This window comes from Acomys minous, assembly GCF_964271855.1.
Source record: "Acomys minous genome assembly, chromosome: 6".
NCBI lineage: Eukaryota > Metazoa > Chordata > Mammalia > Rodentia > Muridae > Acomys > Acomys minous.
Window position 1 is genome coordinate 55,627,228 of NC_140487.1, and position 13,408 is coordinate 55,640,635.

A 13,408-nucleotide genomic window follows, 5' to 3' on the forward strand; every position below is an offset into this window, starting at 1 on the left:
CGCTGAGGCTCCTTCCTCAGTCACTGTCATATAAGTCATCCCCGAATTACAGCTGCAAACCTAAGAACTCAGTCAAAGCATGGAGCTTTCTTCCTGGACAGCTCAGTATAGAAAAGTCAGTTTGTATATCTGGATCTCGTTGCAGGAACCAATTAAAGAGTGGGCCATCTTTGTTCCAGATATAAAAGTGGGAATTTAAAGACATTGGGACAGTGCTGCTCTTGTTTCGTTGGGTGTGTTTAGCTGACTGTTAAGAACCATATTTTAACTTCCAAACTTTCACAGCATCATGAAGAAAAGCACTCAGCAACTGTGTAAGCCAAATGGGAAGTGGGTTTGGTGAGAGGCAGTGATGAAATGACTTGTCCTGAGCTAGTCAGACTGCAGCTCACAGGGAAGACTTGGCTTCACAGCCTCGGTAGACACAAGTGTCTCATATCACCTGGATGCTTTCGTGTTCTCTAGTGACCGTGCTCATTGTGACCACATCCAGAAATGCATCTGACAAAGTCTGTCTGCCAGTAGTAGAGAAAGTGTTTGGTTTTTAGGTGAAGACCACCATTTCCAGACTGTCTTGCATCTCCTGTTACGTGTTAGCTTACGCAGTAATAACAGAACAAGCATTGGGAGAATACCTTTGAAGTGTCCAGGTGAGCCGAGCAGGATGTGAGGCCTCCTTTCTAAGGGAATCAGAACTTACGCAGGCCCGTGGGCTGGCCGGGCTGACTTTCCACCTCATGCTGCTTTCACACCTCCTCCTGACTCTGCCTGGGCTGGTAAGCACAGCCATTCGGCAGCCATGAGACTGGCAGGACTTGGCTGTGCCAGAGCTCAAGTAACTAGCAGACATTTCATCATGAGAGTCAGATGAAAACAAATGTTTAAAGGGAGCAGATGGACAAGACGTGCTGCTGAGCGTCAGTCAGTGGTGTGAGCCCTAGGTCCTGCCAGCTTTCTAGGAAGGACGCTCCCAGCTTGGGAATGGCCCAGGAGCTTAGCATGGCTGAGCTTCCTCAAGTGGGAGGAGAGAGAGAACCTCTCAAGAGAAAAGCTCTTGAAACAGAAGGCTTGGGGTGGGTACAGATCTGTGTCAAGGTTTCCTAGCAAAGACACAGGTCCAAATGGGAGGAAACTCAAAAGCAACGAGCTAGAAGGTCACTTCATTGCATAGGAAAGGACAGCTTTCTTGAGATTTCACCACCCGCTACCAAGTTTTTCCCCAGGCCGGAGCATCTATCAAACCCCACTGTATGTTGCGTGTCTTCTTCCAAGGCCTTGGCTGATCACCTGCCACTGCCATTTCAGGTTCATGACAGACGCTGCGCGCCGAGAACAGGAATCCCTGAAGAAGAAGATTCAGCCGAAGCTTTCGCTGACCCTGTCCAGCTCTGTGTCTCGGGGGAATGTGTCCACTCCACCGCGCCATAGCAGCGGAAGCCTTACTCCCCCCGTGACCCCGCCCATCACCCCCTCCTCTTCGTTCCGCAGCAGCACTCCAACAGGTGAGCCCCTTCTTTAGCCGGGGCCTTGGCTGGTCCTCGCACTGCATATCCCTTCATCCCTGCGTTACCTTCAAGTCGCCATGGAGGACGTGCATGTCGGTGGGGAAGGTTTTATGGGTTTTTAAGACCTCACCATTGCGTGTGAACTGGTGTTCACACCAGGTGTTGTATCTGCTTACTTCTGTGGCTGGAACAAGGGTAAAACACCATTCAGTTCACCTGCACACCGTGCGGCACTCGGACGTTCCTGAGACCTGTCTCCCTATTTTTGCTTATTCTTGATATTTTTCATAATTAACCGAGGAACAAAATTATATGCCTACTACAGACATGAGCAGGCCCTGTCTTTACACATGGTAGAAGATGGTGTCAGCTTCCCAAGTATGGTGGTGATTAAAGTCAGGTCAAAGCTGAAGATAAAAAATATCAGCTCAATTCCTGCCTAAATCAGACTGTAGGGTGGGGAGTCCCTGACAATCGAGTTTCTTAGCGCATCCTTCCCGAGTTCATTTATTTCCTATAGCATCCTTCTGAACTCACACCGGGGTGGGAGCACCCTAGAGGACTCTGGGGTACCTGAATTGATCATATACTTCACTTCAGGGCCAGAGTGTAAAGAGGGGCCTGGGGCCTGGGGAGGTTGTCCTTTGTCCTATCTGAGAAGCAAGAGGCAGATTCCCTCCCCTCCCACTGTGGGAATACGGACAGTCACTAATCACAGAAGTCCGCGTAAGTACAACGCTGTTGTCTTGAAGTGTGCCATCTAGAACTCAGTGACACGAGCGCCTCCAGAGGCAGCTAGCACTGGAAAAAAGAGGAAAAAGAGTAAGGTGTGGTGGGGGAGGAAGGAGTGCCACTGGGAGAGAGGGAAGGAAGTGCGCTCCGCTGCATAACAGCCCCAGGTGTGTGAGTGTGGCGGAGCCTGCATGTCCCCCAGCAGGCAATACTGCCAGACTAAAGAGAAAGCTGGGATGGGGCGGGGCCTGGGACACCACGGGTCAATCCTAAGAGAAAAGATAAGCCATTTGGCATGGCACCGGCATCTTTTTGGCATCGCCTGCCTCCTTGACTGAGATGTGCAGGTCACGTATTTCTCCTTTCTCCTATCGAGGAAGGAGTACCTCTCAAAATGCATTTTACACATTACCTAATTCACAAGATAGTGGGGCAAAAGGCCTCCCTAGTATCTGGGGAGATGCTAGGTTCAACAAGGTTAAAGGAGAGTCCTTAGTGTGCGGTGTGGTATGTGTGGTCACACTCAAGGAAAGACGCTGGAGAGTCCCCAGTCCTATTGGCTGGGGCACTTTCATCTTAGGGTGGTTCACATCCTTAGTTCAGCCAGCATTGAGCATTTTGAAAGCAGGAAAGGTGTATCAAGCAAGGAGACAGGATTTCCTGAGCTTTCTTCATAAAAGCCGCTACCTTAAATGAGTCACAAAGTACTCGATCTTGTCAAGTGTCAAAGGCTTGGTCAAAGGCATTGCTGGGATGCTTCAGGTCGTGGGGACCGCGGCCTATGGGTCCCTTCACTCGCTTCCGTGCACTGGCTCTCAGAATTTTTGCTTGGTGTTTACTATGTAAATCTGAAGAGCTGCAGAACAGGGCACCGGGAGTGCGAGCTCCTTTGCTCCGTGGTCGCTGTGGTATTTACTCATGTGGAATGTGGACTGTGGGGCAAGCAGTCTCCAGCAAAATATGCTTCAGACTTGAGGTAGTGCAGACTGACTCACGGCCAACACCGGAGAAACAGGACTGCCCCAATTAGTAACCCGCACCTTGAGCCCTGTGAAAATCAGGACAGTTTGAAGTGAGAGTTTATTATTTTTCATGTAAGAATGTTTGGAAGAAATGGAATCATTTCTTTTCCTTTGGTCATAAAGAAATTTTTATGACACCCTGTCCTAAAATTTTAGCAGCTTCCCACAAAAAGAATTAATTTATGTCGTGGGAAAGATGTATCATTTCCAGTCTGTCAGGATCGCTGTTTAGTTATTTGCTGCTTGAAGAGCATTCCACAGAAACATCAAACATCAGCAGGGGAAATGGTGCCTTAAGCCCCGGCCTGCCCGGCGTTGACTGTGGCTGTGTTTCGCTCCTCGGAATGTTATTCTGCCTATAGTTAGGGATCAGCCTTTCTGCCTGACTCATGTGCTGTAGTCGTTTTCACTGCCAGGCTGTAAATAATATTCCACAGCTCTGCCCCTAAATCCAGTCTTCCAGCTTCCATGGCCAGGGTATGTGCCTGGGCTGGAGGTTGCGGTCTCCGTGGAGAGCATTTCTTTTAAGAATGTCTTTAAGGTGTGCTCTCTGAACAGCCTGGAGCTCGGTTTTTTAGGTGTTTTTGGCACTGACTCTTGCTTTGCAGTCTCTCTGAGAACCTGCCACCACAAGAGCCGGCGGGCGTGTTTTGTCACAGCAAGTGTGAACACTTCCGTTACACAGGACGTGACCCGCAGGCCCAACTAGAAACTGTAGAGACAGGGAAGTATGAAGACGGCCATGATTCAGTTCTCTAAAACAAGGTGGCAGGACAATCCCTATCCTTGTCCTTTTCCTAAGGGGGAGGCAGCGCACACACATGCTTGCTGTATTCGTTCTGTGTGGTTCTGTGCTCACACCTACATCTAGCCCCAGAGACAGCACTGCTGTTTCCATGTGCTGATGAAGGAGGGCTCCTGTGGGTGTCACACTCCCATCCATGGCTGTCTTTAAAGAGAACGTGGTCTTTTCAGTATGCTACTCCATGGAAACTACTACTACATTGACCCTTTAAAACTTTGTTGTCATTGTCGTTGTTGCTGCTGCTGTTGTTTTGAGTCAGGGCCTTATGCAGGCTAGGCTGAACTCAACTTGCTTTGTAGCTGAGGCTGCTCTTGAACTCATGACCCTCTTCCCTCCCTCCTCCCCCAGAGTGCTGGGATTGTCACTGTGCACCACCATGCCCACAGCCATGTAGTTCCTTTGATACTGCTCCTGTCATGACTGGTGTTCAGGAGTCTGCAAGTTCTGCATTTGGACCCATTGTCTATGGCCCTGCTGGAGGGCATTGGCCAACTTCTTTAAGTTACATTGTGTGGGAGTAGGGGGTATGGATGCAGATCAGAGGACAACTCTTCAGGAGTCATCCTCTGTGCTCTGGCGGTCCTGGGAATTGAACTTGGATCATCAGGTTAAGCAACAAGTGCCTAAGGGCTTTTACCTGATGAGTCATCTCAACAGCTGTTGGCCAACTTGTGGTCTTTCTCTTGATTGGTGCATGAGTATTTGCAAACTGAAACTCCCTGTTTTGAGAGGATATACCACTGTGAGGAAGGCTTAAGAACCTCCATGCAAAAAGTTCTGGAAGAGTTGTTAAAGGCATCTAGATATAGGCACTATTGTCAGTTGTAGGAAACCTGGCCAGGATAACACAAGGACATGGGCCAGAGGTCTCAGGTGCCCTGTATTATTACAGGATCCAGGCTATCCAGTAGACGTGGGGTTCGCGCCAGGCTTTACCTTTACACAGCAGACATCTCACAGCCACGTAGTTAAACAGCAATGAAAGCAGAGACTGTTCTTGGAATCATTCTTACATCGTCTTTCACTGACTTTTTTAAAAAGATTGCCTTACCTCAGAGATTACACAATCTCTGTAATTCTCTCTTGGGATTATGAGAGTTTTGGTTTTTTTTTAAGACAGTCATATGCAGCCAAAGCTACCCTCACACTCACTGTGTAGTTTAAACTGACCTTAACCTCCTGATCCTCTTGCCTCAACCTCCCAAATGCTGAGATCACAGATGTGCACCCCCATGTCCAGCTGCTTAAAGTTCTTACTAGACCTTCAGCTACCCACCATCTGGCCAACCCAACAATTTATTTTTTTTCCAGAATATCATCATTTATTGTCCAATTATAAGCAAGTATATACCATGAGTGTCTTTCTGGGTCTGGGTTACCTCACTCAAGATGATCTTTTCTTTTTTTTATTATTTTTTTTCTCCTTTATTAATTTATTCTTGTTACATCTCAAGGGTTATCCCATCCCTTGTATCCTCCCATTCTTCCCTCCCTCCCATTTTCCCCTTATTCCCCTCCCCTATGACTGTTCCTGAGGGGGATTACCTCCCCCTGTATATGTTCATAGGGTATCAAGTCTCCAACCCAACAATTTAGGTAGATTCTTCCAAACTCAAAACACAAGGCATGTAAAGGCACTGGGACTGCGGCTCACCTCACCTCAGCCATCGCTCTCTCTGCCTCACTCACTGCTCACACAGCTTGTTACAGTTGAGGAACTTTCCAGCTTAATTTAAGGTTTGGTGTAAGGACGAGCTGACTCCAGCGAACTGGTGTTTGCATATTCGTGCTTACAAACAAGCTGTTTAAAGTGGCACCTGAAAATTGGACAGGAGAGCTTATCCTAATAAAATGGACACTGAGTGTCTTGTTTATACCACAATACCCTTTTAGTGTCTGAGTGATCATATCTGCTCTTAGTTCACAGGATCCTAGTGTGGATTAATCTGTAAGGAGACCTGGAGTAAACAGCAGTCTCCAATTAATAAAGAGTAAGCAGAGAAGCACGCAGCAGCCACTCACAGCAGTGCCCCATCAGCAGGATGGGAAGGTCTTCGCACTGCTCTGGCAAGTGCAGCTAGTCAGTAAGATGAAACCAGTATCACTGGGAGTGTTTCTGCTACTGTTTTACTTTCTTTCCTGTTTCTTATAGTAGACTCTGTAGCATTCCTTTATGGTGTTGTCACAGGAAGTTGTTCAATGACAAGAATTTAAACTTTTTTCTTAAATTCCTTATGCATAGCAAGTCATTTTCAGAAACAAAGTACTGAGCTGGTGAAATGGCTCAGTGGGTAAGGGTGCTTGCCGTCCGGCCTGAGGACCTGGGTCCCATCCCAAACCCCCAGGGCGGAAGGAGAGAACAGGTTCTTGCAACTTGTCCTATGATCTCCACACGTATGTAACATGTGAAGTGCCCACACCCATACACACAAGGGAAGAAACAAATGTAAACAAATTTTTAATAAAATATTAATTTTTCCTGAGGGTGGAAAAGACTCTTATGATACAGATTACAGAATGAGCTGATAGAATTTTGCTCAAGGTAATTTGGAAGCATGTGTTGAGTGGAGAGGCGCAATGGATTCTTTCTCCAGGCCTTTATTTTTAGAAACCAAAATAAAATTTTCATAAAGATAGAAAAGCATTTAGAAAAAGTCAAGGCCCAAACCAATGTAGCCGAACCCAAGCCCAAAGAGGAGGCTGGGACGCGGGGAGCTGCGGAGAGAAAGTGCTTACCGTGGGTGACAGCGGAACAGGGGAAGAAAAGGAAAGGTTTGCCGCCAGGCGGAAGCACGTGAGCTCTAGCTACAGCTAACGGCCCTGCACTGAAGAGTAGACTGGCTTGGGGGAGCCTGAGAAAGCAACTTGTGGAGAAGTTGGGTCGATTAGTCCTAAAAGCAGCTGGAGGAGGCCGAGCCTCTGTCCGGCCTGCCTGTGTTGGGGGTCTGCCTGCCTGCCTGCTTACACGAGGCTTTGTTCTAACCAGTCCCTCATCTGTTTATTAGACCAGTGGGCCCTCTGCTGCCTGAGAACCGTGTCTCTCAAGGCCTATTCTGCTTCTCTGTCATCTTGTTCTCTTCTCCTGCGTCCTGTGCTGCGGTTAAAACGTAGGGCCTCAAGCATGGCAGGCGCATGTCCTGCTACTGAGCCACCACCCCACCCCACCCCTCCACCCAGCTTGTGGCTGGTTCCCTTTAACACCTTATTTCTTCTCAAAGTGATAGAAGAGAGAAGAATACAAAGAAACAGGGTTCATCTGTTCTCTATAACCACTGCTAGGTAGCACCTGTAAGAAGGCTTCCCACACAGTGTTGTTCTTACCGGAAGAAAACACTGTGATCTATAGTGTTAGCTGTACATGATGTGTGTTTAGCACAGCAGCATTCTCCTTCGCCGTGTAACTCGTTCTTCGTTAACACTTGATGAGACACATTATTGTCATGACTTTGAAGACGAAGAGGTTTGAATAACTTGCTTGACTTAGGTATTTTCCAACCAGGGTACCCTGTAGGCTCCAGCTTTTTCAATCCTACTTTATTTGGGCTTCTTTAAATGCTTATACCCCCCTTCCAACCCACTTGCCCTAGATGGGAGAGAAAGGAAGTTTACGGGAACAGGGGAAGTGGACCTTGTTGGGTTCAGTTCCTGGAAGTGCTTCCCCTGGCATAGTGAGCAGGATTTCAGCAGACCAGCAATTCCACCACAGTTGCTGCTGGAACCTGAACAGCAGCCGGAGCCCAGAGCCTCGAAGCATTCACTGGACCGGTTCTCTCTAGGAGCACCTCAAAGTGGAGCTATGAACAGCCAAACAATAACAAGATCCCAAAAGGCCCCAGCTTCCTGTACTCTGTGTGTGTGTGTGTGTGTGTGTGTGTGTGTGTGTGTGTGTGTGTGTGTGTGTACATACATATATGTATGTATATCTCCTCTCACAGTCTGTACTAGGATGTTTTTCAGCTGGCAAAAACCAAGTCCCCCCCCCAATGAAGTGGTTCAGCTTCTAAGTGGATAAACATCACCTGTTCTCTCATAAGTCTGTTCCCCATCCCACACTTGGGATCAAAACAAAAGCATAGTTATATCCACCACAGTAGCCTGTTTCCCATAGCACTGACATCTTCTCAGTGAACATATTTATTCATCTCAGTCTTGTTATAAGATATGAGTATTGTGCATTCATAAGGCATAGCCTTGTGTGTTAAAGCATGTACCCCTCAGTAGAAGCCAGTTAAACACCCATTGGAAAACAATGAATGCAGTGCCCATGCACCAAGGTAACTGGCCAGTAGGGTAGACTGGTCAGAGACTAGCAAGGTTGCACATGCTTGTATGCAAGCTGTTTCTGTGACTGTGTCTGTCTTACAGTGAGTGTGTGAGTGTTATACACTATGCTTGCCTGCATGAAATGCCATACAGAATTAGAATTCTAAGCCAAACACAAATTCCAGAGGAAATAGCATAGCATGGCACTGGGGAGAAAGCAATGTGGGGACTTTATAACCCCCAGATCATTATGGAATTTCAGCTTAGGGAACTAATAAGCATACTTGGAAATATAGATATGGCATGGTATGTAATCTAGAGTTTTCTGGATATTGGGGGTAAAGTAGTGAGGACCCTTCCTGTCAAAGAAGTCTGGGAACTAAATCGCCTTAAGCTTTTCCAAACCTCAGCTTCCTCTTGGTGTAGTGGCAGCAGTGGTGCTTCACTGTGAGGCTCTGTTCATCCAATAAGAACAGGGAGCAACTGTGGAAGGGCGCACTCTACCCTCCGACCCCCTGTACTGGTAAATAAGCCGTGTGTTCCCCTGAACTGGCTGTCAGAAGTGAATATGGCCGCTAAGGTTTGAGCTTCTTGAAGTAGCTATGAACATTTTCAACACAAAGAAGACATTTTTTGCCCTTAACTGAAAGGACAGACACTATTTCACTTGCACTGGCCAGGACTGCTTGTGTGTGTTTATTTTTGGTCTGTGGTAACCTCAGAGAGGGCTAGTGCCAGGAGTGCGCAGTACAGGTGGGATCTGCTAATGACCTTCTCTGGCTTGGCACGGTGTCAAAGGAAGGCAGGCTTACCTTTCCTTGTCAGAATGGATGAAGAGTGTATCTAGAGTCTGTATGACTGAAGAAAACATGGACTGTTTGGACTTTATCAAAACTTTTTTTTGTTTTATGTTATGTTGTTTATCTGTATGAGTGTTTTGCTTGCATATGTATCTGAGCACCATATGCATGCCTGCAGCGGTCAGAAAAGGGTAGCAGATCCCCTGGGACTGATTACAGACAGTTGTAGTTTCTGGGAATTGAACCCAGGTTCTGTGCAAGAGCAGCAAACACCTTTAATAGCTACAGACAACTCTCCGGCCCTGAAGAAGTGCTTAAAGCACAATGTTGGGAGACTGGGGAAACAAACAGCAAACAGGAGAAATATTAGCTCATCATAGAATGAATTCTTACAACAAATAATAAAAAGGCAAATCAGTTTTAGAAGTGGGTGACACTATTGTGACTGCAGGAGTATTTAAGATGACCTTTCTACACCCAGGATGGTAGAAGAAAGGTTTGCTGGTTTGCTGGTTTACAGACATCTAGCCTCTTTTGTTGCTTTAGGGAAAGTGGCCGTAGCAATCCCCTTAGCTGGAGCTTCCAAGTACCAAGCAGGCAGGAGGCTGGCCGCCTCACACAGATGTGTGCATTCCTATGCCCTGTGCTTTCTCTGGAACGTGATGACCACAAAGGCTCATTCGCCACCACAGTCAGGTAGTGGAGCCTTTCCTCACCCACCTTGGGGTGCTTTTACATCTTAGTTTCCCATGAGGATGTGATAGCACTTAATACCTCCTGGTAAATTTCATATTGAAGCTTTTATACTTAATGCTGTGTGAAGGACATCAGTCTTCAGGGCTGCCGTCCTGAATTCATCTCTGCAAGGCCCAACCTCCTGACTGGGAAGAGCAGGGAATGTCCTCAAAGCTGTCCCAACGGAAGAGAACACAGGTGTCATTGTCTCTAGTCAACTGAGCAGGGAGGACGAAGAAAGCAATGGCAAAGCCTGGCAGTTCCTCTCTAGGTATTTATCCAAGCTGGATAAAACATATGTCCACAAGAGCCAGGTGCTAGGACGAACAGAATAGCTTTCTTCTTAATAACCCCAAAGGTGAATCATGATGTGGCCAGCCAGTGACATACTGCCCCACAGCAAAAAGGAACAGGAATACTGGTCTGCCAAAGACTGGCTTGAATCACTGCGCAGTGGGAATGCAGACAGACAGAGCACAGGACTCAAGGCAAACTTGTCTGTGCAGTGGCAATCAGATTAGCTCACCAGGGGCAGGGCCACAGATGGGAATCTCCTGGGGTGTTGCCTATATTCTACATTTTGCCTGGGCTGTTGATTAACCAATGTGTGCATTGCCAGGAGCACCAAGTTACACACTTAGATGCTGTGTGTCTCAACACTAGTACATGTTACTCAGCGTCCTGGGCTCCTTGAAGCTGCAAGTAGCATTTCCCCTGCTACAGACAACCCGTTCAGAACACAGGGAGGCAGTGTCAGCAGCTCTCTGGCACTTCCTCCCCGTTGAAGGACAGTGAGCAGAATCCATTGTCCTTGGTTTTCCTAACTAGCGACAGCACTGAAGTGGTAGCAGGAACAAAGGCAGCAGTCTCCTCTCAGAGAGACAGATGAGAGAGAGAGAAAGGCAGGAAGAGGCTAAGAGCTAGCTACCAGCTGCCTTACGGAACTGTCCTACAGAAAAGCCATGGCTGGCTAAAAGTGTTTAAGCATGTAGGACTTCTAATTTTTAAAATATTTTGTGTCCCATGACATAAAGAATACTTTGTTACACTGAGAAAATTGCAAGAAAGAAAAATAAGCTACCCATTTCACCTCTGTCCAGAGAATGCTCCCCAGGACCCCAACTCCTGGAATGGTGGCAGGTTAATCTCATAGTAATGGAAAATGGTGATAATTAACTGGTGAGAAAATGTTTCGAGACCTACCATTTTAACACCACCTTTCCGTGTTTTTTAATATTCATGCAGTGCTCCCGTACTTAACAGTTTACATTTAGTTAGAAACCTAAATTTCATCTCCACTATTAACTCTTACTGTTTAATCAAACCTAATAAAAACAGTATTCCACAGTTAGGAGTTCCTGCGAGGAAGCCCTGATGGGCTTTACAGCCATGCCACCTGGTGCTGGAAACAGCCAAGGCTTTTGCCCTCAGTCCTGGATGCTTTTTCTTTGTCCCAGCAGAGGCCAAATCTCAGACAGGCCAGAAAGATGACAAGATAAGGCTGCTTTACAGCTCACACATTGGACTCTGCAGCCCACACCCCTGCATCCAAAGAGAAGTCCACCTTTTTGTGCCTAAGGCCAGAGCCCACATGAGCCAGCAGCCCTCCACATGCATTCTGCAGTAAGCTTCTTCTGAAGCAAGTACAGGCTGCCCTGTGGGGCTGGGGTGGCCCATAGCACAAGCCTGGGAGATGGTGGATGCTGTAGAAATGAGAGCTCCTCACACCTCCAGCGTGGAGGTGAGGCATACTCCACCCCAGTGGATTTGCAGACCTGCCAAATGGGTAGGGCTCCAAAGAACCCTTTTCTTCTCCCCACTCACCCCACCGCACAGTCTAAAATGTGGCACGTTAAAATCAGAGAGGCCCTTTCATCTTTGTGTGTATCTCAGCAGCGAGCTCAGTTTAATGTCTTTTCCATGTGGCTCTAGTTTTCACAATAAAATGATCCCCAGGCACACCCAGCTGGACAGCATTAAAGAGAGGAGCTGCAAAGAATGGTGTGTTGGGGGGGGGGGGGGGAGCTGGGGCCGGGGGAGCTTTGATTTAACTAATTTGCTGTTGCTAAAAAGACAACAGGGTACAGAGCCTCCCTGCTCCTGCCCGGAACTTTGCTCACGCTTCTTGGAAATGAACTAAAAAGGAAGGGGTAATTGCCAGGAAGGGGGAAGCTTAGGTTGCTGGAATCTGTCGGATGCCAGCGATGGAATGGTTTCTGGTCTTAGAGTCTTAGCACCTTGCAAACAAACCCACTCTGTCCCTCCAAGGAAAAAATGAGGCATTAATTTCTGTCCATGCATTGGGGAGATTTTTATCTGATCAAAGGTATAGTTCATACTCCATTCTGCTGAACGAGTTCTGGCTCGGGTTTCTATAAGGAGGCACATAAAGTCCACCACGAGAAACTGGGTGGTGATGGTGCACACCTTTAATCCCAGCACTCAGGATGAAGAGCCAGGCAGATCTCTATGAGTTCGAGGCCAGCCTGGTCTACAGAATGAGTTCCAGGGCAGCCAAGACTACACAGAGAAACCCTGTCTTAAAACAAAAGAAAACAAAACAACCCTGAAGTTGCTTAGGAGTGACCGTGTGAGCGTGACAAATGCCAGCGCCATGGTGTGCCATGGTTTCTGTCTTTGTAGCTCAGGCACTCAGTATTGTTTCAAAAGGAATAAAGGGAAAGGGAAGACAGGCAAACACACTGTGAATGCCTCAGGGCTTCAATTAAGGTCGAATGAACTAGCAAGTCATTCCCTGCCACCGTCTACTCACGATGACAGCACCTTGAAGCTTCAATTGGGTGGCTTTATATAGTTTTAACATAGATAAACATTTCAACATCCCCCAGATTTCCAAAGAATAAAACAGATTTCTCTCCTGGCCAATGGTGAAGAAGGTGCATCTCACAATGCGGCCCACACTTTAAAATAAGCTGCCCGGTTAAGAGTGTCTTCAGGGCTGACTCCGTACCTGTCATTCTGGACACTCATGGGACTAAGGCAGGGGATCACTTGACAAGGCACTCAAGGCCACCCAGCTGACAAAGTGATACGCTTAGCTCAAAAGGGAGGAAGAGGAGGAGGGGGAAGTGATTGTCATCAGGCTGTTTAAGCCGAAAACAGCCGGGCAGGATTGAGACCCTCAACGGGCCTTTGCTGACCATCACTGGAGCTCTTCCTCTAGGCAGAACTGGTATTTTTCTGGAAGGTGGCTGTGCACTACCCATTCCGGGGCTGAGGCCAGGCAGGCAGTTTGGGGATGTAGTTTTAGGATGTGATTGTGGCTACATCCTGTGCAGGTCCCACCCCCTGAGAAGTCACTAATGGCCCATGAAACTTGGCCTTTGTCATGTTGGAAATCTCCCTACAGTTCACCTCAGTGAAATTAGTTTTGGAGAGACACTGAAAAGCTATGAACAGCATTTTGCTGCCATGCAAAGGAAACAGCCTGAAAAAGGTTAAATGAAAGCCACTTGGCTTATAGAAAAACTGTGCATATAACTTAGAATATGCTATGTTATATGGGAAAGAAAATTCTTTTCCTAA

At 47.3% G+C, this 13,408-nt stretch overlaps 1 protein-coding gene across 1 annotated transcript in view; it reads left to right on the forward strand.

Moving 5' to 3' along the window:
- Positions 1-13,408, forward strand: part of JAZF1 (JAZF zinc finger 1) — a 288,104-nt gene that overhangs the window by 246,300 nt on the left and 28,396 nt on the right. The window contains exon 3 of the mRNA XM_084786339.1: positions 1,306-1,502. Coding sequence (XP_084642465.1) covers positions 1,306-1,502 — 197 coding nt within the window. The remainder of the gene's footprint in view (positions 1-1,305; positions 1,503-13,408) is intronic.